This window comes from Lissotriton vulgaris, chromosome 6 (assembly GCF_964263255.1).
Source record: "Lissotriton vulgaris chromosome 6, aLisVul1.2, whole genome shotgun sequence".
Classification (NCBI taxonomy): domain Eukaryota; kingdom Metazoa; phylum Chordata; class Amphibia; order Caudata; family Salamandridae; genus Lissotriton; species Lissotriton vulgaris.
This window is the reverse complement of record NC_141694.1, coordinates 1,494,436,091-1,494,462,009: the sequence shown is the minus strand read 5'-3', so window position 1 is coordinate 1,494,462,009 and position 25,919 is coordinate 1,494,436,091. Positions and strand designations below refer to the sequence as shown.

Here is a 25,919-nt window from a genome sequence, read left to right as displayed (position 1 = left end):
GTTCTGTAAAGGGTCACAGTCATGCCATATATAGCCTACTGTTTCATCACACAACATTTGTATGGTTCAGCGGTTGCGTGATATACCGGACAGTTCATAGAATTAAGAATGTGCAGAGGAATAGTTTCCAGTAGAAAACAGCATTACAGTAAATCGAAGGATTTCAGTTTCCGAGCGAAACACAATTAACCACATATCCATTACAGTTGTCGGGCCATCCTTATCCAACACCTGTGTAAACAATGTAAACGTACAACTCACAAGTAGACTGTACTGAATCTTCTATTTATGAAAAGGTGGATTGAAAATAGGGGACTGTCTGTGAAAGTGAGATGCTAAGGCTGAAGGAGCGCTAAAGTATTAATAGCAGTTATAACAGTGCACTGTTGGGAGATCCACTGAAGACTATAAAGGGGGAAATAGGGCCAATAGTAGAAAGTGTAGAAATTCTGTTCCAGTATCCAAAGGGTTGTTTTTTGTTTCTCCATGTTTATTTTAGAACATTAAACTCTCAGCGGGTGGAATGCTCTAACTGAATTATAACCCTACACCGCGCACTGCTCCAACTCTAAGACTTCGAAGGACTCCGAAGACTAAGACTATCCTGCACTGTTAATGTGTCGCGCTTCTGTTTTGTGAATCTCTGCAATGTATCTGCTGTAAAGCGCTCCGATACCCTAGGGTCAGGCAAGCGCTATATAAAACTTCTTAAATAAATAAATAAAATATATACACTTTTTCATGGTATACCAATTGTTAATAGCCCTTTTGTCATTATAGGCTCTTACTTGTGGCTTTGGCCTGTAATTCTGTTGGAGGGCTTTTAAAAAAGACATAGTTGTGAGCAGCAGGCAATAATAATATATTCTGGTCGAGTTACCGCTAGACATAGGCTATTCTTTCTATTATTTGGAGTCTTTGATACGCCTATTGCCTGACTTTGATATGCCTCTGTCCCTCCCAGTGAAACTAGTGAGTTATGTGTTACGCTAATACATTTTTTTTCAATATGTTGTACTCACAGTTAATTCTCGCTTATGAATATCGGACATGATAACCCTTGCATTAAAGCTGGTGCTGCCATTATTAAAACAATTGCCCTTCACTGCAGAATCTGTGTGATATACAAGTGCACGGAAAACATATATATATATATATATATATATATATATATATATATATATATATATATCCTCCTTTTCATGTGGTGTGAATCCTACACCATAGTGCATCTAACGCCCTCACCCTCTGAAGACCCCCAACTCACGCTCACTGCCTTGAAGGACCATACTCCGACATCTCAATTGTCCCCATCTCCTTGCATTCATGTTTCCATGTTTCAGATATCGACCTCTTTCTGTTTTGTTTGGGTAGGGCCAGCTAAACCCAAGACTAGTAGGCCTGTCTGGTGAGCATCATTCCTCCATCTTGCTCACGCCCCTTTCCCACTCACATAGTTCCCCTTTGTTTCTTGTTCCCACATATTCAAGCTCTGTTAACATACCTCCTTGGTTGTTTTTCTACCACCCTCCCCTCCCCCCACCCCAAATTTCTTTCCCTTCTAGCTCACAGCAGTACACTTGGCACTAGTACTTACAAGAGTCACAAATGTCTACTGGTAAAACATGAACAATTTGCTAATCTGTGTCACAAAATTATAGCACCACATGTAGAAAGCATTTAATTGTGGGAGATGAGACTAGCTCCCACATTACATAACAAAATGTAAAGGCACTTCATGAATACAAAAATGTTCTAATTAAATTTTCTGCGAAAACAAAATCATTAAATATGATTCAGACTTGGATTATCACAGTTTACAGTACATAAAAACTAACCTGCACATTTAAGCCAAGTATTACAAGGTAGACAAGATGGACCATAAAAATGAAATGAAAAGGTAGATTCTTTGATGTAACAAACAATTCTCACACCTTTTGGCGGAGGTACAAATGTGCTGATGTAAAACTACAATGACACAATGTACTTCTGTGATATGTCTTTCCGCCTTGTAATTTGAGGCTATGAATTGGCAAAATGTGACTGGCAAAACGTATGTGGTTGCCTTATCCTCCTGGTCTCTTGCTGGAGAGTGAGGACACCATGCTGGTTTGAATCTAAGACTATAATTGTATGACCTGTACATTTTTTGGCATCAGTCAAATTCATAATTGTTATAAAATGTCAGATTGTGTACTGTGGAAGTCTAAGAGATTATCACACACTTTAAGACAAAATGATTGTAAACCCCTATGGAAGAGGCACTGTCCTAAACAAATATGGCCTCATTACACGGTTCCTGAATTTTGGTGAAGTAACTGCATCCCAATGTTATCAATACAGAGGGAACGGATAACTTTGTAGAGGTGAAGTTACCAATGGATTATGAGGTGGCTCCTGGTGGTCCCTTCAGAAATCAGGCATTATTGGTGCAAGAAATACCAGGCAGGTATTCTTCTCATCACCAACGCAGAGTTTCATTCGGAAATTGAGTCTACTTCCAGCAAACACAACATCGAGGTAAACATGGATGGGTCCAGGGATGTACTGCAGACATTGTAATTTTGATTGGGGCAAATAACTCTCACTATTGGCCCAGTAAGAATTATCAGGAACACTGTAGTGAGGCACATAGTGTAAGGGTGTCAAAATAGTCAGACTCTGAAATATACATATATTTATGACCGGGCGATCTGCAATCTTGTCATGGTCATGATCAGAATTGAATAATATCTAAATTGGTCCGTAAGGGACTCAAGACAGTGATATAGGTCAGGGGTTTGAACGGCATGCCTGCTTCTTCTGCCCGCTTGCCATCAGTCTCTCTTATTTTGCTTCCTATTGAACAGCCTCACAGTTTACTTTGCCAACGGAAGGTCTCAGCAGCATTTAGGCATTACCACGCGATCTTTCCTCCGTATAAATCGCATCCATGCAGCATATTTGTGATAACGTCATAGCAGCCAAAGATTTTGCGATGCAGTCGCAACTTCTCGGCATTCTGTTGCCACTTTACAGCAGCGTGGTAACGTTGCCACTTTAAGTCAGCGTGAGAACGTTTTACCTTTTACAGGCATCTCCATACGAATACGCTGTAGAGAAAAAAACATATATATAGGTCATCACCTGCAAGACTTTTGCACCATAACAGGAATTCATTTGATTTATTAAACTGTATATCGAATGAAGCAACTGAAAGTCGATTAAACCAAATGGGAAGCAGATAGCTGAAAGGAGGTGTTTTAATGTGAAACCTGGATATAGATAGCCGCTGCAGCCGGCTTTCAGTTCTAATGTTGTAAAAAGACTTGGGGCCATTTACTAAGGGCTTGCGGTGCTGTCACAGTACACAATGTAACGTGAGCCCTTACGTCAGATTTACGAAGCCACACACAGCTACAGTGCGAGGCTTAGTAAATCTGGAGTATCGCAGGGCAGTGCAAGTCGCTGCCCTGGATTAACACCATCAGTGCTGCAGCAATTCCCCCTCTGTGCTACTTCTGATTCATTCCCATTGTTCATGACGAGCTCAGCTCGTCATGAGCACACGAGCAGTGTACTGCATGAGGAGCTGAGCTCGTCATGAGCATCGAAGGGGTTAAAAAAGCATTCCATGGGTGAAGCGTGCATGTTCCCTCGTATCCACCCAGGTTTCTGGTACATCCCCAGATTTATTAAGACTGGTAAACCTTGGAATGAGTCATCGCAACAGAGGCATAACGAAAAGAAATATGTCTATGAAGATTGTTTTTGTGCACAAAGGCAACCCTTCCTGCACAAAAACAATCCTGCTTGTAATGCAGTGCAGACACCCCTGCACCATGGCCAAAGGAGGCCTGCATTGGCACATACAGAGAGCAAGAATGTCCCATATATTAGCAAATATGGCGCATTCCGGCTCTCTCCATTTGACGCAAGTTGTCTTGCTGTGCTGCACCAAATCTTAGTAATCTGGGCCTTTCAATTAAACAAATACTCCTGTATTCTTCTACTAACTAGTGTGTACACTGCCATATAGGGGCAGATCTGTAACTGCTTTTTGCCTCCTCATCCACCTTCCTCGGCACAGTCCTGAAAACTAAGCATCTGCTCCTTGCACAAGTTTCACAAAGCCCCAAAAAACTACAATCCTCCACACACTAATATGGATTCCTTCTGCAACATCTCCCATCTCCCATCAGGCCCCAGAAAAGGAAGCCACTGTATCCCAAATTCCTGTGTCTCGAGGCATGAAGCTGCATAGAAAAAGTAAGTTTCTTTCTTTTTTTATAAATGTATTTTATTCATGTTTAAGATACTGGGAGAGCCTGCTGTAGTGATTTCCTGTTTTGATGGTTTTTACGTCTAGACGTCCTGCTTTAGTGAACTCACCTGTGCATTAGGCACCTGTTCAGCAGCGCAATTCTCTTCGTAGAGTTCTGACGCTGTTTATTGACGGAGAGGCGTCGAAAACAGGGCGTTCTTTCGAGGAGTGTGATGAGCACAAATATTTAAGTGGCTTGGACAACGAGGGAGTATTTCGCTTGGCTTCCATCTTACTGTAACCCATTGGAGGTGTGGGAGGGCTATCGCTTAGATAATATGCATAATAGTGGAACCCAGATTGCAGGGACAGTGTTGACCCCATACAGTTTTCTCCTCTTTTCCTCCCATTTATGCTCATCTTACGCTCAGCTACCTGCAGCTCATAATCCAACCTCATCATTTACAATAATTTTACCATCCTCTAAATCATTGAAGCTGCATTCAGCAGTCTTGTGGATTCATCTTCGTTTAACTCAGCCATACAATCAGGTCACACATTTACCACATAGTCATAACGTGTGGTGGACTCAGAAAATATCTCTGCCACTCGTAACTCTGTCATTCTGCTATTATATCTTATGTGCCAGATTAATGCTTTCACCCACCTCAACATACGATTCCATCCATTCAACCACCTAACCTTCAAAAATGGTTTTGCACTGCATCTATTTCATATGTATAGGAACAATATATGTATCCTCGCCTGTCTGCAAAGATGTTGATGCACTGCACTCACCTTATATATATTGAAATAGTTATCTGTGTACCCCCTCAAGGCCTCGTCCATGCTATAAAAAACTAAGGGGCATATTTACAAGTCCTGTGCGCCACGTTTGCGCAGCGTTGCGTCACTTCTGCGGCGCAGCGGCGGCATAAAGCTGGCGCCATGCTGCGACGGATTTACAACGTGACACATCTAGGGAGATGCGTCACGTTGTAAAGCTCTGCGCCACATTAAACCTGCGTCAGGTTTAATGTATGCAGGGTGGGCGTTCCGTTGTAAGGAAGCCCCGTAAAAGTGACAAAGTGAAATCTACAAGATTTCACTGAGTCACTTTTACGTCCATGCTGCGTAAAAAACCTGCACCTGCTTGAAGCAGGCGTAAGGAGTGATGCAGCATGTTAGGCATAGGGCGCCCCTGAAAATTGCTGGAGTTGCGTTGCGCTTGCTACACGACTCTAGCAATGCGCCGCCCTTACGCCATCAGATGCGAACTGCATCTGCCTATCCCTGTGCCACGGTGCGCCGCATTGTAAACGTGACGCATCCGTGGTGGCGCAAGGATAGAATTGCGTGTCGCATCTTTACTTGAGCACCCCTGCTGATATGCCGGGATGCGCCAGTCCTTGTAAATCTGCCCCTAAGTAACTAGCACTAGTGACTAGTGAAAATATTGCTGCTTACCAGCCAGCCAGGATGATGAGTGGTGGTTGAGCCTTCGTTCCTTCCTGCATACTGGGTTTGAGTCTGGGCTCATTGGTTCTATGCCACCCTCATTCTAAGGTTCTGCCACTCACACTTAGCAGGTTATAGATTACTCACAATTAGTAGGAATTAACTCCTCCCGCTAAAGAGGCTCTAATCCCCTCCCACAATGCCTTAACGGTCCCCAATCCAGCTTCCTCTTCTATTACTCGTTGACTTTATGCTTGACTTTAACCATTTACAGCTCTCCACTGCCTTTTGGCTACGTTAGCGCTACAGAAATGCCATATATACACATACTTTGCAGGTAGTACGCCCTCCAGACGTAGCAGACTCTTTGCCCCACACACTTAGCATGTCATAGAGATTTTTATAGCATTCTATTGCTGTTAATCTGCCTTTACAGTGTTGATGCCCCTGCCATATAGCAGGTTCTCTGTCCCTCTCATTTTTCATCACTCCCAAGAGGATGACACTTAACATGAGATGAAAGTTGATTAGCAGGTGTGTGTGCGTACAGATCGTGAATTTCTTGCATAGGTGAAGGAGTGGAAGTATTAGGGGAAAGCTGTTGAGGTAAAGGACTGCATAAATCACCTTTTATATTAGGGATGGCAGGCCATCTGTTTTAAAAGCAGAAGCATTTATAGACTGTGACATCGAAATAGACCTACCTGCAGTCGTCTCCTCCTGTACTTATCACATACTTGTCATCATGTGAAAAGCGCACGTTGGTCACATGAGCCGAATGCCCAAAGTAACGCTTGTGCTTGGCCTGAAAAAAAGATGAGGATTACAGATAAACATCATCTATGGAAGAAAAAATGTCCACCAATCTACACTCATGCTTTAACATTTGTGATAAACCACTTTTCAAAAGGAATGATGTTGGCACAGCTTAATTTGAGGTGGTTATTCCGGTGCTCAGCACCGGCACTTAATTGTCAACGGCAGCGCTTGTGACTGTCTGCCACAAGGTGGCGCTGTCTGAGTAATTTAGAGATGGCTCCCAACAACAGTTAATTATTAATTTAATATACATAAAAAAATTACTATTACTTGCCACCCAAGTCATTCTTATAGGTTTGGGGCATGAAATAGCCCGAATTGTCAAACTTGTAGGAGTGGAATGGTTACTAGTTGTGTTGTTACTATCATTGGTGGCATGGCAGAGACAATGTGTGGTGTAAGCTGCAATGGCCTTCTGATGAGAGCCCAGGTACTTATGTTTTTTCTTTACAAATCAGGCACTAGATGTTGGTGTTATACAGTTAGCTATTCTCAACATTAAGAAAGAGTGGGTTTGATGAGACAGTTCCAAGTCTTATTCAAAGAACTAATTCTAAAGCATGCAATAAAAACTTACTTTACTGAAAACAGATACAGTTGCTTTATTGTTGCTTCGTGCTGCATTTTTAGTTTCACAGAGTAACATATCTTTTTCTTACAAAGAACAGGTTTTGGCTGGTTGTGTGTCAATGTATAAGGTCAACAATATCGGCTTCCAAAAATATTGTATTCACTACCACCATGATGTCGACTCTGATGATAGTCGATATAGTGGATATAAAATATGTGTCATTTGATAAGTAACCATGCACTATAGTGACCGCCACTGTTCTTGCTGTACACTGTTGACGTATCACATAGTATCCTAATCATAGCTCAAATGCCTCTACATTTGAGCTATGAGTAGGGTGTGATATGGTAAGAACCTAGTAATATCTTAATGTTAGACTTCAAGACTTCCTAAGCTAGGCAAAGATACACCAATAGACATTCACAGCAGATAAGGGTTCCACACTCCTCCAGTAGGCCCATCTCCCAGGACAATACAACTCTAGAGGCCCGTTGGCTCTTGGTAGGCTTAAAGACTAACCCTATGTGATGGCTATATGAGTACAGGCAGGGTTACCGAGTCATGAAGCTGGATGCCAGGTAGAAGAAAAGAGGAGCCCAATGTAACAACTAGAATACAATACTCCACAGCAAAATATGCAACCAAAAGAACAGCAGAAAAATCTGTGGACTTGATAGAGTCATTGAGGAAACCTGTGAAGGTTCCTACAAAATCCATAACAGTTCTGAAGGCAAGGCTAGAACTCAAATTAAACACCTTTGAGAGAGAGGGGATGTGCTCACAGAATACACAACTGTCCCTTGGAGAGCAGAGTGAGGCATGATTTTGAGAAGCTAAACAACCTACCTTTGGGCCATTTTTTATTGCTTAGCTATTTCTCAAGCATGTCAGATAAAGCTAATACACAGTAAGCAGATGAAATACAAAACACGCTTGATAAACCAATAAGCATTTCGATGTTAACTTACAAATTTTTCGCTGCACGGGAAGTCAAACAGTTTCACCAGCCCAAAATCATCTCCAGTAACTATGTTTAGACCAGCATGTGTCACACAAGCACAATTGACATCCGCTTTGTCAGCATTCCGTGGCCAAATTCCAAGAACTTCATCTCCCAGAATGCTGTTCCAAAACATAATAATAATTTTTATTTCCAATACATTAATGTAGACATTTAAACATCTAACAGTTTTTCTTAACAGAAAGAAAAGTATAAGAAAATCCATAACTTGATAAACCAATGCCTACAGCACAATAATGCAAATGCACTGCGGAGACAACCAATCGACTTGCCCCGTTAATAAATTTTGTAATTTCTTTCAAGCTCCTTAATGACTGGTCCCTCAGACTTCCTGCCTCACTCACCAGACCTTCTGTTGTGTCTCTGTTGGGTGGGGCTTCCACGGAAGTAATGGGGTTCGTCTGGCATTTTGGAACAGTTTAGTGATGCTATATTTTGCATGTATGCATGGTTACATGAATTACTCCACTGAGTCTTGTTGAAGAAACACAGGACTGTGTAACAGTGACTTGAGTTGTATTTGTATGGTAGCTGTGTAGAGCCACTCATGCACACTTAGGCAAGTGCTGCAGGGAGTGACAGCAGTGGTCAGTTTGGGCACACTTAAGGCAAGTGCCATAGACCAGCAACATGCAGGTATTTTCGGGGTGATCCTCTTGGGTAGACTTTGGCAGCGCAGCAGATCTTCAGCTTCAGTACTGGTGTCATGTTCAGCGATGGAAGCACTAGAGTCTACCACTCTTTCCCATGGTGGCTGTGAGCTACTCCTGCATAACTGACTCACGCATTCCCTCTTCTCTAAGATAGGTCACTTCCAGGTATTTTAGGCCAGGGAGGCAGTTCTTCACTCAGATTAGACTCCAGGTGATATCCCCTCACCTCTAGGAAGGTGGCTGTCTTGCAGACACCAGCCCTGGTTGTGCAGTAGTCCTATGACACACCCTGTCCTTGGGCAGAGAGAACTTAAAACTGGAACAATAAGAGGCCAACAGCTACCATTTTTTAGAGGTGCAGCAGACAGGAGATGTGTATTCTCCTTTCATGTGCCCTACTTAGTGTGGCTTCCAGACTCAGCCTTTGCCTTAAGTGATGCTCCTCACTTCAAGCAAAAGCTGAAGCACCCACCAAGAGGCACAGAGAGGTGTGAGCATTTCGCACCTGGCCATCAACAGCCACACTGAAAGTGATCAGGAAGAGTGACAAAAGGGTGGCCTCTTCTAAAGGACCATTTACACACTGAACCACAGAGATGGCAGTCCCAGCATTCATCAAATGACTCTACTCGGGCAAACTAAGCTCTTCGTAGCAAAAGGACCTTATTAAATTTGTGAGGGGAAGCCTGTCTCCGCTTCCTCACTTTAGTGTGTAGGTCCCTTCCATTCAGTCTCAGTAATGTCAGCAATGCACTTCCACTGCCTGGGAAGGTAGTCTGACCTCAAACGCGACCACATAAGCAGGTCAATGGTTTTCAAAATGGAACCTATAGGCTTCTTTCACTCAAGTTGACTCAACCACACACATAGCATGTATCACAAAGACTACACAAAGACAAACAGGACACATTCCTTGGAATGTTAGTGCAAGGATCTGTATCTAGCTTGCAGTTGCAGCAGCAGAAATGTTTACAACTGAACCTGTGACAAAGATAAAAAGGTCTGGTCACAACTATATGACCACAAAAGCACAGTATACTACCACCACCTTTTTAAGAGCTAGTACTCATGACAGGGACATTAGTCTGCTGTCATTAAAGAGAGCGCGTTTGGTTTGCCCCTCAAGTATCATGATGGAACCAGGACTGTGCTTGTGCCAAGGGACAGAGTGTGGCTAAGGCCAAAATATCAAACACCAGGATCTCAAATACTCCCAGTTGGGCACTCCAACTAGGAAACACGGATGTACACCATGTAGGGGACATTCCTGTCTCAGTATGTCCTTACATATTGAAACTTAAATGTACTTAGGAAAGGTAAAGTCCCCTCAAACACTCAGCAGCAGTGGACTATTTCATCCAGTTCCCTCCTTCATTTAGTAGATAGATAATAGAAAATCTGTAAATACACAATTTGAATTTATTTGAATTGGTTCATGCTCATCGATCCAGACACAAACACTGTGGGGGTCAGAATTAAAGGAACTGTGAACAAGTTCAAGTCTACATTATTCCTGACACTCCATGACCTCCTCCACTCATGACTCCATAAGAACCTCAAAACACCCACTCTCAAGGCCAGGCTTGGTGTTATGCACCACATTGTGGTGCCAAGGATTGTTTCAATACCTTCACACAGCCCAATCACATCGAAATCCACACCCAATGCCGCTCAACAGGATCTCATAGTCTCAGATGGTTTTCCAGTTTCTTTTCCATAGACTGCCATCTTGTCTGGTGCTTATAGACTTCCAGCCTCTGTTTCTATCTCTCCCTTCAGGGCACCTTTTTACCTTTGGTCCACATGCCTCTGATTCAGCTGGCTGCCATCAATCTACCCAGGCCCAGATTTGTTCTGCTGAGAGCTGAGAAGAATAGCAAGGTTTTGTCTTCAGAGAAGATATTTAGACGGAACAGGAAATGTATCATATATATTCATGGCACATTTCTCTGATGTCCTTCTTTGCCACTTCAAAGCTTTTGTGCTGCCTGAGAGAAGTCAACAAAAAATAAGCACCCTAGTATTTTCCTACAATCCCGGTCTATACTATCTGGTCATGGGTAGAATCTTGTTCCTTCCCCTGTAGTTCAGTAAGCATGTAATATTTGTCCTGGGAACACCCAACAGGCAGGACAAACAGGAGACGTGGGTGCTTTTCCTGCAGAGAAAAAGAATGGCAGCTCCTTCAGCTTTAAGACCTTGAGAATCTATTCCGCTGGGAGGAGTTCCATACAAGATTCCTGGAGTGACTTGATATAACGAAACCTCAGCACAATTTTTTCAGAACTGCTCACTCTGTTGGAGATCTTTTGGAGGTCTGTCCTCAGTAAATTCACTGCATCAATATTTTGTTCTAGAATGGTTTGTGATTCTTGGAATATAGCCACGGCTCTGTTGGTTGCATTGACCCTCCTATCCGTTAATTGTTGTATTCTTGGGAGACTTGAGGAATGCTATTTGTCCAGTTGATGCTACAGCTGTGTTCCCACATGTCCCCTTTACCTCTTGATCAGCACCAGATATTTTCTCGAGGGAGAAAAGGAAAAGGTTGTCTGTCTTTTGCCTCTACAGGATCACTAGCATTATAAAGCACTGTCATTTCTGCACCCCAGAATCAACCTATTGATTCCGCACCCAGTCATAAAAGTGCAATCGGGGACAAGTACTGAGGCTCCAAAATCAAAAGCATGTTGACGACCGACTGTTGATGAGTTAATTGTACCGGGGTCCCCACTAAGTCTTCACCTGCTTAGGATCAATAGCAAGGATAGTGGTATACCACGGACAGATTAAGGGCCCATTACATCACCTTGATGTCCCGAAAAAGGTCTTCTCACTGGGGTGTGAGGGAGTAAACCAGCCTGGTGAATACCGGTCTCAGCAGCCTGCTCACATCCTAATGCCCGGCCACCTCTCACTGCAAAGGCTTTACTCTCATAAGCCTAGCACAGTCATTTACTACATTGAATTCCAAAGCAGGTGTTGCCACTCAAGTTTTCCACGTGTTTTTGTTTAAAAAAAACTTTGTTTAGGTTTTCAATGGATATGTTCAGACAAAAAGTGCCACTTGGTCAATGGCATACATGGCAAAGCACCTTGGATTGTTCATCACATCTCTAGTACGAGGTTACAGAGAAAGTGATAGAGGCTAAAAGGAATACAATGTTAGCAACAGGCACAAGCAGCCATGAGGGAATGAGTCACTGCCGAGGCTGCGAATGCCAAAAGTTACAGGCACATACAAAAAACAACTCAATTATGATTGTCAAACATTGCTATTTCCTTGTATACAGACCAAATGCACATCCCTTAAAATGACACCATCAAACTCCCCACAGTTCGTGAAATATTTCCAAGCATCTACGAATCAGCTGGGCATGGCTTTCCAGGTTACCTTGCAGGGGACCCCAGAAGTCCTTGGGTCTGCATTGCTTGAATTGCGGAATGGCAACCCAAAAGGCAGAGTTAATTCTGTAAGCAGTGTCCCACAGCCTGGCTTCTCTTTTGGGTTGAGGGCCTTTTAACCAGGACATGGCTTCTATATGGTTGGCCAACAGAATCAGCATGGCTGTAATCATTCTAACTGGCGTTGGGACATCCGACACATAGCCCAGCAGTAGCTACAGGAGTTAGTACCAACTCACGTGCCAAAAGGAGAAAATGGAAGGGCAAGCTCAGTCCAAATGGACGACGTTTGGTACTATGACCGGGGCAGCATGACAGAGGGTACTTGTCGTATTGTTAAATTTGTTTTTGTAATACATTCTATTTATACATTTAACATGAAGGAGTTGTGCCTATTGTTTATAAAGACCTGCCTGACCAGAGAGCAACAGTATTTCCATATCATGTCCTCATTTATCAATTCCAAAAAGTTTTCCAAATATCGTTTAGCCAGTGAAAGAAAGGGTTCCATAGCTGCAATGTACATACACTATAAGTTGGTTACCCCTCTCTCATTACAGTTGGAAGACAGTAACTGTGTCAAAGGTCAGTACTCAGATAGTTTCTCGGGAATTCAGCTCTGGTAGCAAATGTAAGTCTAAAATAGATGTCGATATCCAAGGGGCTAGTTGTCCCCTTCGCTTTGTATTCTTCTATAGTTAAGGATTCTCTTCCCAGGAAAAAGATACACAATATGAGACATCCCTTTGTTATGCAGTGATGCAGGTACTGACAGTACGAGGATGGAAGCAACCTAAGAATACGGCACCAGAGTTACATCTGGGAAGTATATTAGGGTATGGCCAGTCCTGACCCTCAGTGTCCACCAGGCCCAGTGTGTACAGCACACACTGCAAACATCAAAAGAAGGTCTAGGCTGCTTTGTACACAGAGCGGCCAGCAAAGAACCTTCAGCTACTTGATCTCTCTCTCAGTCACCAGGCATCGCAAGCAAAAATCTGGATCCTGCCAATAGCCTGGGTAATGAGCCTGGGCAGTCAAATGAGACCCCTCCCTAAAAAAGCAAGGTAAGAGTCTCCCACTTATCCCTAGGTTGCTTCCTAACCCATAACAGCCTGGTTAGTGTGGTCTTGAGAATACTAGAATGAAATGTTCAAAGGGATGAGGGATTTATGAACAATTTTGATCATGGCAATAGGCCAGCAAATAACAGGGGTAGTCTAATCCCCTAGGGATTTCAACCTGTCCAAGATGGCCCTTAATAATCACAGATCAGGAGGTTGGTATCATGGTTTGTCATAATTCACAGATATTTCATTGTGTCATCATTCCATTTTAGTATAAATCCAGTGGTCGGCTGTGCAGTATGCAGAGTAAGGGAGAGCGGCTCCGATATGTACCAATTAAATAAAAACCTTGGCATACCACTATATTGTACTATTTCCCTTATTAAAGGCAGGCGACTGAGGCCAGGATCCTTAACCAAAAGGAGAATGGAATCCACACACAGCAAGACTATCATCCTCCTGTCTGCAAAAGGTATTTTTCACATGCATCTTGCTAGGCACTCAGAGGGAGGAAGCCTTTTCCCAAATACTGTCTGCAACTACTGTCAGGATCTGTGCTGCCCCCTGTCACTCCCCTGAGGTGAGATTGTGAGACTGTCTCTCCTCCAATGGTCCCCGGCCCTAGATTGAGCCACAGTCTCCTCAGATCAGCACACTTCTCATGATTTCTCCAGCCACTTGGGCCTCGCAATTACAGCGGTACTTGGCCTGACTTATGCCCACATATGTTCTCCTGGAGGGAGAACCATCATGTAATTGCAGCATTCCGTAATGCTCTGTTTCTTGTTTGCAACAGAGATGACAGAGGCAGACACTACCACAGAGATATTTGGAGACATTCTGAAAAGCAGGTGGTGCCTACAGAAGGTGGGGTAGTGTAATTCACATAAAAGGCTACAAGATATAGAGCACAGCGGAAGGAGAAACTCTATTTAATTGCTATCCTCTACACATGGCCCTTTTGTTCAGGAAAGGTGCAGGAAATCTTCCCTCCAAAGATTTTGCCATTGAAGTATTGCTAACCATTTCATTCCCATCATGTTAGTGTCTTTCGAAGCTTAATTCATAGAAGAACAAGTGCTCGTGCCTAAAGCTTTGCTCAGAAGCCCAAGGCCAGCACCAGTGCAGTGCATGGAATACCAAGACTGCATAGCCTGGAATTAACCTCATGCCTCTTTAACCAACTTCCAAACACTCCCTTTCCCTTTATATCTCTCGTGCAGGTTCCTGATTTCTCCCTTTAGGATGGTTTTTCCATCTTTCTCAGTCATGCGTTTTTCCTTTCTTGCTCTTGGGAAATGTAGGATGAGAAAAAATAAATGCAAGTCCCCAAAAATAAGTGCCAGGGAACCCCCCTGGTCTTAAAAATGAGTGTTGGTGGCCCCTACTGGGTCAAGTTAAGCACTGTTTTTTTTATTGCGTGTGCAAATCTTCTACAGTGGAGTTAATGGAGCTCATAAACTGAAGTCACCCTGATGAGATAAAGTGGAAGGACAGTGGCACTTACCATTGCCCCCCCAATCAGAGTGTGGTCAATGAATGAATGAATGAATGAAATGGCTTTTATATAGCACATGGCTACCCGGGAGCATCCCTGCGCTGACACCGTAACTAGAAGAACAGACACCCTAGGGGAAAAGCCAGGTTTTTAGCTGTTTTCGGAAGGTAAGGTGGTTGGGTTCCCTACAAAGATACAGCGGAAGAGTGTTCCAAAGTCTGACGGCATTGTATGAAAAAAACGGGAGCCACTTCTGGTCTTCTTGATACTAGGGACCACTGCTAGGTGGAGCTCATCAGAGCGAAGTTTTCTATTCGCCCTATAGGGGCAAATCATGGCTTTATTGATAGGAGGTCCACTCCCTTCCAAAGACTTATGGGCAACGCAGAGGGCCTAAAAGGTAATTCTCTCTTGCACCGGGAGCCAGTGGAGGGAGCATAACGCGGGCCTTGCTGAACAACGATTGGGGGTCCCGGTAAGCAGTCTCGCAGCACAGTTTTGAACAACCTGCAGTTTCGCGACCACTGATTTCGGTGCCCCTAGGTAGAGGGCATTGCCATAGTCTATCATTGAAAGAATTAATCCCTGGATCAACAGTTTTTTGCTTGAAAAGGTAGGAGGGGGAAGATTTTAGGGTCATTCTAAGCAAGCCAAAATATGCGGCAGCCATCTTCCTAGCCTATACTTTAAAAGTAAGGTCTTGGTCTAGCCAAATTCCCTAACTTTTTATCTCTGTTTTTGAAGCCGGCACCGGGCCCATACTAGCCGGCCACAGAGTGCTTGCTTTGAAGCTTAGAGGGTTACTGAGAATCATAAGCTCAGTTTTTTCGCCATTAAGTTTTAGGTGAGACACATTCATCCACTTGGCAACTTCCTCAAGACATGAGTGGAGGTTATTGGATGACTGGTCGGGATGATTCAGTGCTACAACCAGCTGTGTATCATCGGCGTATGTTACTATATGAATCCCGAAGGGGGGTACAATATCTGCCAACGGGGCCATATAGACATTAAAAAGAGTGGGACTCCAGGATAAACCCTGAGGAACTCCGCACTGTAAAGGAATAGGATTTGAGATGGTATCGCCTTCAAAAACCTGGAAGAATCTTTCTTCAAGGAAAGATTGTAGCCGTAGGAGGGCTGTGCCAGTCACTCCTGTGCTCCTGAGGCTGTGAACCAAGAGACAGTGGTTCACCGTGTTGAAAGCTGCGCTCAAGTCAATGAAAATTATAGCTGATGACCCTCCTGAATCAAGAATCTTTCTAGATTCTTCCACCACTGCTAGTAAGGCGGTTTCAGTACCTTGGCATTGGTGAAAGCCTGTTTGGGAGTGGTTGAGCAGATCATTCGACACTAGGAACGCGGAGAGCGTCTTGTTAACGTATTTCTCCCCCATTGTGCTGATTCCAGGGAGGAACGAAATAGGGCGATAGTTACCCAGGCTGGCTGTATCCAGATTGGGTTTTTTTTAGCAGCGCTTTTACCATAGCACTTTTTCACTCAGAGGGGACCGAACCCGTAGACAGTGAAGAATTAATGAGGCCAGTGTCAATGGGGACAATTGTTAGTGGGACCAGTTTCAGGATAATTGGAGGTGCAGGGTCTAATGGCAACCCATTTTTTACTGATGACAAGATGTCTAGGAATGATTCCTGTGTCATCGAAGTGAAAGTCTCCAACTCATGTTTGGTTATATGCCCACCTGCATTTGTATGCTCGAATGGAGTGTCAGTGTCTTTTTGGGGGAGATGCCTGAGAATATTTTGTACTTTGCTAGCGAAGTATTCCACATGTTCATTGTAGCGGAGACCAAAGGTATCCGATACAGCAGGAGGGCCAGGGACTTTGAGTAGCTTTTTGGCAATGAGGAAGGCTTCTGTAGTGGAATTAGCGGCTAACCCGATCTTTCCTTTGTAATAGGTGGCTTGGGCTTTTTTTTATTTCTGCCTTATACCTTCCAATGGCCGCCCAATATTCCAATTTCTTCTCGGTGAAAAATCTTTCCTCCAGACCTTTTCCAATTTTTTACATTGCTGTTTTAAGATACGTAATCTGGCCACATGCTGCTACCTGGCTTATGCTTTCACGGGCTGGTAAATGTTTGCTACAGGCACAACCAATCTCTGTACACCCATAAGAAAGTACCTAATTTCCAACTAGAAGCATAAAAGGGTTATCCATTTATCAAGCAGCCTCCAGCAGATCTTGCCTAAAGGGCACCTGGAGCCCTTGACCAGCCGCAGTGATGAGTGCACTCGGGTATGACTCATGCCACTCAACCCTATTCTGCTGTCAGTCTAGCAACTGTCCTGAAGAACTGCCTGTACTATCCATAGGGAGAGCAGGACTACACAGTAACTGGGAGTAAACGGGAAGTGGAAGCCCTCGAGTAACTGGAATTTATGCATTGAGCACATAAAAAGCCTATGATAACTGCCATAGGAAATTAAGGGTGAGGAGTCATGTGCTGTACTAGATTCTTATAGTAGAACAATTAATTTGGAGCACATGTGTGAACTTGAAGGTAGCTTTGCAGTAACTTTAAAAATTAATTTTGGGCAGCACTGTGAAAAAATAATTTTGGGATAAAATCGGTCACAGGGTTGATCAGCATGAGCCACACTGTGAATACACAGTAACACTATACAACAGTATCAGATACAAATATATATTTTTTTTAATACTGTGAAACACTGAAATACCAGCATTTAGAACATAAACCAAATGTGAACCAAAATACTAGGTTTTACTATGACGTATCAAGAAGTTCTACACTGAAGCAAACTCCCAGACTCCGGGCTGGCTCAAGTTTAGAGATTTGTGATATTCACAAGTCTTTGGAGCTCATTTAGAGCTTAGCAGGCAGGACACGCCAGACCACTAGACCCTTGCCACCTCCTATACAGTGGAGAACCAACTGCTATATTTAGAGAACCCTGCTTCATTAACTGTGATCTCTGTGATCAAAGTGAAGTGTGGTAAGGCAGTTGCATGTTCATCACACCTGAAAGCCGGATGGGCTACTATGTTATTTCAGCAGCTCACCATTCTCTTTAATATAACCCCAAAGTGGGGATTTGTTGCAGCAGAGCAAAAGACAAACACCCCTGATGTTCATGGAGCTCTTTCTATGCACGTCAGGAACATTTTCAATTTTACTTCTGAGGATTGCCATGCTGGTTCCGGGAATGAAAAAAAACAGCAGTACATGTGACATAGGTTGGAGCTAATGCTACTGTGATCTAGAACTCATTTGGCACGTGTTCTAGTGGGTCACGGATGTTCAGCAGTGAAGCTCGCTTGGACTCCACTGATGAGTTCACCTAGTTATGGTAGAGCTCCCACACCAGCAAACTCAAAATGAGGCTCTTAAACTGTACAAAGAATTATTCCTGCTATCATTCAAGTTCTAAAAGTAAGACAGGCAAAAGTAAAAACCAGGCTGCCATCCTGGCTGAATTGACAAAAACTCCTTTGGATGAAACATACATGTAAACATTTACATTGCTTATGAAAGAGGAAAATCATTGGAAAGTACAGTAGCAATGACCAGAACCGGCTGTGCGAGTACCTTGTCCAGGTTGCCCATGTTATCCTCTCAATGAACGCAGCTTCCAATATGAGTTTTCCTGATGGCACTTCATGAACTTGACGCTTGTAGGCACCAGTTGAGACCTGTGTACAAATGATGAATCTATGTGTCACGATGTGACTGCACATACTCTTAGCAATTCAGTAACATTTTACAATAACATTTGGGTGCTTCTTACATTTCACTGCTAGTTTGATACACTCTAATAAAAATGTGGTGGAGCTCTCCTTCATGTCAGATATAAAACACCAAGACTGCTTGCAGTGCGGTTTGGAAATAGTAGAATCAAATTCAAATGCACAATGTTAAATTTCATGCAATGAATGAAAATGAATGCAGCACTGTTGGGTACTGTCCCTTTATCCTTTACTTACCTGCTGTACACTGTGCTTACTGTTATTACAGCTGCAAAGTTGGTTTATATAAAAAATAAAGTTTTAAAGAAATGTTACATTTCATTTCAGAGCTCTGGATTTTTAAGACAAGAGCAGAGGCTTCTACTGGGCTTCCAATCTTCATCTAAATTGCAGCCAGTTAAACAATGAAGTTAGGAACAAATATCCTTCACTGATGAGATTCAGCTTTAACTTTGACTAAGCCCGCAAGTCCTCTTTTCTTGCTGCTTGGCCACCTGTTCGCCCAAATCATCTGTTTCAAATAGTTAAAAATGCGTGCATTGTTCAACTGTATATGCTTACACTCAAATGCCTGCTTGGTAGAGTAGTAACATGAATTATCTGGGCAGATTGTATTTGCAGAACACAGTTGTGACTGCCAAAATATGGCCAGAATTAAGATTTCAGTGGCTGATCTTCAACTTTGCTGTTGAAATTTCCATCTGTTAGTGTGGTGCATTTAGGTTTCCAGGCACTCAGGCAGTAGAAATCTTGGTGCTTCTTTATGTTCAACCGACTGGTGGAGGAGCTGTCTGCAGATGGCACAAAAATATGATAACTTTGCAGGATTCTCCCCTACTCCTCTTCACCAAACCAGGTCCTTGGTCTAAAGTTCAGAAAAAAGGGGTACAAAAGGGACATTAATAGCAGTCTGAGGTTCTCTGCTCTCTTTTGTGACCTTCTGTGGCCATTCTGTGGTGCGACAAAAGATGCCTGAAGAAGGGGAGCAGATATTAATGGTGCAGCACGTGCAGTACACTTGGGACCAGTGGTATTACCACCGAAGCTGCGCAGCTAGTGGACGGGGGCTAATTTAGGCTGCTTGAACTGGGGTCTGTGGCGCCACTGTACCTCAGCTTGGCTGACTTTGCAGTTCCTTATCGATTTATACCTTTGATTGCCTCTGTCATAGAGCAATCCTCTATTTTATGACCGGCGTCGTGGTGATGTCACATCCTGCGGTATGCGTGTAATTTTTTACATGCAAAAAGGACAACTACACACCTGCATATAGTGCAGATCCTTTACTAACCATCTGCAAAGCAAGCCCCATTAAGGCAACTAATACTGGCCACACAAGAGACACGATATTAAACATATATTAGTGACTATGAACGTCCAGGATATCAGCAATGCCAACCGACAGGTCAAAGCTTACGGATCTAACCTCACAGTAGTCAGAATGTTGCTGTAGGGCCCGCTCCAATGTTTGTAAACTGGGGCACATGTGAAGACGCGCTGTATAAGTATTTTGCAAGGCATGGAATACTGCAAAGGTTTGAGCGTGCTGCAGGCAGTGTTTGTTTTAATATCAGGGAAATCAACAGTAAAAACCGTCCCAGCAGACAAAACAACCGGCCCACATACTGACCCGTCAAACCAGTCTATCGGGCACTGCCTGATTGCCCGATCATTCAGTCCCACCCAGGCAACTTGTATAACGCAGTTCAAAACAGCTTCAACATGTTGAGAACCATGAAAACGATTAGATTTGTTGAAAAGTCATAAACCATATACAACGTCCCCTCTTCAGAAACTCTCTGGATCAGAACCTGGACAACTCACCTTATGGTGAGCTACAGATATCACACACCTTGAACATTTTTAAATGACATTTGAGACGGGCTCTATTTTTGGGTAGTTGTATCAGTCATCTGAAAGCATGGGCATGCACAATGCTCTCTCAGCATATATTAAAGGTGCATCACCCAATGTCACTGCGTCTCAGCACAGGTACCTAGATCCCACGCAGCAGTATGTTCATCAGCATTAAGACATGCTTCGTCCGTGACCAAAGAAGGGAAGATAGAACAACAACAAGCACTCACGCACTCATTACCCAAACTGCTCCAGAGACACAGAGCGTGTACATGCAACGTACAGGCAGCGGATACAGGTGTGTCTGCCCATGTGTGCACTGACACCTGTATGAGCTGCATGTCATTCATCTGTACTGTGAGTACATGTGGGACTCTATGTATTACCTGTGTATACGTTCAGAGTGTACGCCTGTCTTGCCTCTAGGGATGTCAACACGTGCATGCACTACACAAAAGGAGCCCTGCTGGCTTTGCCATTGCTGCCTGCTTTGAGCCTGTAGACCCCACCTACATCCTGGCAGAGCAAACAGATGTGAAACCCATTCCTGGTGCTGAGGAATAACAATTTGGCTGTGAATCTGCATATTGGACCTATGAGAAAGAAAGTCTGAACTTTAACATTTGTAAGATTCCAGGGGTTCAGTGTAAACTCACCTGAATATATTTGCTATCGGCAGAAAAATCCAGCTGGATGACAAAGCTTGGAATGTCTTTGCAGTAACCTATCCGGTTTAACGTTGGGCCAAGGGTGAGGTCGTAAAAATCAACAGTGTTCTCTGCTGAACCGACTGCCAGAAACTTGTTATCAGGACTGATTCTGAAAAGGAAAAACAGCACTGATTAGTAAGGCCTGTGGTCGTCCCATTTTTGCATTACATGTCTCAATGATCACAGACTTAACTACACGTTTTAACCATCTGATGGCTGATAGCATGTAGCATATGGAAGCACACTGCCATAAACATAGGACATCCACAGCTCCTCAGGTTGAAATGATGGACTTTAGGACTCAGAAAGTCAACAAGCCCGACCCTCTGTAAGAGAACGCGCCTCTTCATTGACTGGCAGGATGCGTGTGTGAATGTGGGGACGGGGAGCGGATAAATGCGATTAAGGTTCAATGGTTCCATGCATTACCGGAAGCTAGGGTGGATGGATCTGGGAAAGGCTGGATGAATGGAAGAGTGGCAACCCGGAATGGATGTGTGTTAGCATGGATGGACGTTGGTTGAATGGGTGAGTGCATGGATGGATGAATAGGTTTGTAACTGCATGAGCAGATGGACTGGTGAGTGAGAGCATGGATTTATGAACCAGTAGCCAATGAGAGCATGAATTCATCAATGGATTGTAGGTGAGAAGGGCAGCAACCATGAGTACATTATTTTATAGTTTATAGCGCTAGCTTAGGAAGCCCTCGCCAAGAGGTTAACAAATGGCCCTGAAGCACTTCACCAGCCCTGGCCTGTCATTTAACAAAACAGTGCACTCTGGAAGCTGCTGGGGTTGAACTGGATTAACAGGCCTAAAAGCAATGGCTGGTCAAAGGAAAACGATGGACTGGAAAGGGTCTGTTGCATTTACTTGCCATATTTTGAGATGTAACTTGCTAACTCTAGGTAAGCGTTGATCTTAGATGTCTGCTAGACGTTCAGACAACGCATGTAAGGTGCAAGCACGAGGGTGTGATGTTATGAAGTCTTTTTCGGTGTTCGTGCTGTCTTGTAAGGGCTCAGGAAGATAAAGTGTGCATTCCTTTCTGCCTTATTTTAATAGATGCTGCCCTCTGCCAATAACTCTAGCTTTGAAAAAAAGTGCCAAGCTCATGCAACAATTCCAACGTATCTCATAGACAACTTCTCACCTGGTTAGCTTAGAACATGAAATGTGTAATTTTCTCTTTCAAGTCCCCCAATGTTTGACTTTAGCCTACATTTTTCGCTAAGAGGCACTCCTTCCAGCAGCCAAGAACAGTGCCAATGTGTGCTGGGTTAGATGTATGTATTGATAATGCCTGAAAGTATGATATAAGATATAACAGACCAACGCAAAATGTTATCTTGTTCACCTTCTCATTGCTAATGATTGCATTTGTCTATAGCGCAGCCGTACCATACAGTATTAACAGATATTCTTTAATAATCCACAGACATTGCAGTAATAATCTGTCACGAGGGCGGATATCAAAGCACAATAAAGTGCTTTACAAAGGACACTCTAGTACAATCTATGTACAGGAGAAGTTACAAAATGTCGATGGCGGGTAATCTAAAAGTAATAGAGGTCTTTATGAAAAAAACGTTTAGGTCAAATCGTCAAAAGGAGTCCATAAGCCTATGATAATGTGTTGGTAATTCTTACCGCAAATCTTTTCCATTCTGAATGCTCCAGGTTATATTTCTCACTATGGGCCAGATGTAGGTATCCAAATATCGGTCGGAAACGGCCGAAAATACCGATTTTCGGCCGTTTCCGACCGGTATTTGGATATTGAGATGTAGCGGCATGTTAAATTACAGAATCTGTAATTTTACCGAATTTGTAATTTTTCCGATTCAGTAAAATACCGAATTGGTAAAATTACCAATTCTGTAATTCAACATGTAGGTAGCACTGTAATCAGTGCTACAACGGTTTAAGAATTCGTTATTTACCACCAACTAGAAGTTGGTGGTAAATAATGAAAACCCTTCAAAAAGCATTTTTTTGCTTTAAAAAACGTGCCATGTTGCAGACATACATGCCCTAAGGGCATGCATGTCAGCAACATGTGCACCCATGCACAATTGAGGGGTGCAACAGGGTGTCAAAGTGACACCCTGTCCCCCTTGCAAATTCAGTAATTTTCCTGAATCGGTATTTACCGATTCGGTAATTGGCATTGATTCCTATGGGCCTCAAAATCATTCCGATTCGGTAATTTCCAAAGTGAAATTATCTCCATCCCATTTACCTACTCTTAAATACCAAATCGATATGATTCGGTATTTAAGAGTAGGCAAATCGAGATTACCTACATCTGGCCCTATATATGGTATTCATTCTGAATATATAATTATCATGTTTATGTATTACCTCTTTACTGTGCAATTGTGGTAATTCTTTGCTTCTCAGTATATAAGTGAAAACTCACAAATGAAAATAACCCTGCACGTATCCTGGTTCGTTCTATAGCAATCTCTAGTCTAGACTGTTTCATTTATTGTGATTGAGTGCAAGGGGTGAGGTGAGATTCACGTTTTCTCAGCTCTGCAGACTTATGAGGCTGTCCACGTGGAACTGATGGCCATGGGAACTCTAGTTTGGAGATAGCTGAAGTAATAATCATTTGCGGGCAGGAGTGGGCCCGATGAGGCGAAACTGTTGTATGTTGAGAAATCTAGCCTGAGTTAGCCATAGAAAAAATCCTCAGCACTCATCAGTTTCACCCAGTGACATGGAGCCCTACAGTAGTCTTACCTATGCCATGCCATGTCTTGCTGAGCTGTGTCCCTTCCTTTTCATAATAAAATTCACAAGTCTGTACAACAGCACCCTGACAGCAGTTATAACCTGAGCAAGTTACCTAAGCTTGCACATACAGTATTGCTTTGATAAATGAGTTCCTTGTGAACACTGGTTTTTGCTTGGCTGCAAATCCAGCTCGCAAGGACGTATGAGTTGCTCTTGTGTTTTTGAAATATTACAGGAACTTGGCTGCCGTGCTGGCTGAAGTAATGAACCACGCACAGAGAGTATGCACATGTGCAGTGTGCTGAGTGTTACCCTCGCCCTCCTGTGGATCGAGCGTTATGAGGATAAAAATGAGCAGAGGATTTTTACATCACATGCGAACATTTAAAAAAATAAAACTCTATGCTAAGAAGTAAAGACCAAAATTACAAGACATAATCTAAAAGAATTGGCAAATGTGATAATAAACAAGAACTGAGCTCTGAGCGACATTTGTCACAGTGAACGTGATGATAAACAGGAACGGAGCAAATGAAAATAAGTGCGCTCGTGGTATGGGCAGAAACCAGCGAAAAAAATAGTGTGCAGAAGCAAACACGACTGGTTGAAAGTGAAAGCTTACTAGTCAGAGGGCAGTGCTACGTGGGAGGGAGCAAGATACCAAAAGAGAGACAAGAAACACATATTAAGCAGATGGAAGGAAGCCTTTTAGAAAGGCATGCGAAGTAACGAATAGAAAGCGAAGGGTGGGCTATAAGCCCAAAGAGTAGATACAAGGAGATGATGGACGGAACTTATTTTTGAGTGAGCTAATTAAGATTTATGGATGTAAATAGGAACATTTTGGTGTTATGACCAGGAAATATTGAAACTAGGAAATTGTTAAACCAGGTTGTTGAAAGAGGGGGCAGGGGCTTAGATGGTTAATTTGAAGCAACAGCATCTCGGATGGGGAGATGAAATATGGCAGACGTTAACTAAGGACAGAAATATGTAATGTAGATGTATCATTCTGGGAAATAATATCTTATTATGGTGGATATTTTATACTTGCAGGCCAGTCTATTACAATCAATTTGAGCTAATTGCTTTTCAAAGTTTCGTGGATTAACTCAATTTTACGTAATCCCATCACACTCATGTGACAAGCACAGTTTTCTTTCCAGGAATATTTTATCTACTGAATTTCCAATTCAACAGTAAGCAGTGAGAAATAGAAAGTTTGGATGTTTAAACATATGCATGATACAGTCACAGGAATACAATTTAAATGTCGACATTTTAGCCACTTCTCATTACAGATGGTTATGAATGAAGTTGACACCAATAAAGAAATATATATTCGCACTCACCTGATATCCTGGATGGCAGAATTTCGATCTCGTTTCTTGCCCCAAACTTTAAGAGAACTTACAAGCAGGATGACAAACTCTCCATTTTTCATTCCAACCGTCACCATCTCACCATCTGCACTATAAGAGGCACAGCATGCAGCATGTCCAATGCTGACTTCATTCAGCAATTTCTGGAAAGAGAAATTAATTGCATTGAGTAGACTATATGTCCAATAATGGGAGTGAGACATGATACCCAACTCCTCTTGGCTGTCTCTCAATATGCAGGGGGCTAAAGGTGTCATTTTCTTGCTACTAATTTTAAGAGAATTATTTTTTGCCTTGTGACATGAACATTTTAGGCAAAAAATTGGTATTCTCAAAAAATAATACTGGCTGGCAAAGGTGCAGTTTAAACATTGGTCTACTTTGCAAGCTTTATTTGGTCCTACAGGTTTGGGTAGCTGTTACTCAATTACACATTACTCTACTCAGAACCTATCTTTAATTTCTTTTCACTGTGCCTACTCAGTTCAAAGGTGACCTGGCAGTCCCTCCTACTTCATGTCACAATCATGTACTGTACATTGTTTATACACAATGAACATGCTATATGATGTGCTCAGCATATAGACGTGGTCCCTCCAAATTCAGACCAAGCACTTATAGCAGCATTCCACCTGAACAGAGACAAGCTGGATTAATACAGGGAGCATAACTGGGTAGGTGTAGAACTTCTGATTGGTATCCTCAGGCTTTGAGTCCGTGACTGTGAGATACTTGTCTGCAGTGGTTAATTTGTAAATAAA

General features: G+C 42.9%; 1 protein-coding gene across 1 annotated transcript in view; it reads right to left on the bottom strand.

Annotated features, from left to right (window-relative positions):
• Positions 1–472: 472 nt before the first annotated feature.
• EML6 (EMAP like 6) overlaps positions 473–25,919 on the bottom strand; it is a 748,837-nt gene continuing 723,390 nt past the window's right edge. Inside the window, exons 36-41 of the mRNA XM_086927650.1 lie at positions 25,129–25,301; positions 20,978–21,140; positions 18,307–18,410; positions 8,060–8,213; positions 6,406–6,506; positions 473–3,092 (exon numbers count right to left, since the gene is read on the bottom strand). Coding sequence (XP_086783776.1) covers positions 3,068–3,092; positions 6,406–6,506; positions 8,060–8,213; positions 18,307–18,410; positions 20,978–21,140; positions 25,129–25,301 — 720 coding nt within the window. The 3' untranslated portion in view covers positions 473–3,067. The remainder of the gene's footprint in view (positions 3,093–6,405; positions 6,507–8,059; positions 8,214–18,306; positions 18,411–20,977; positions 21,141–25,128; positions 25,302–25,919) is intronic.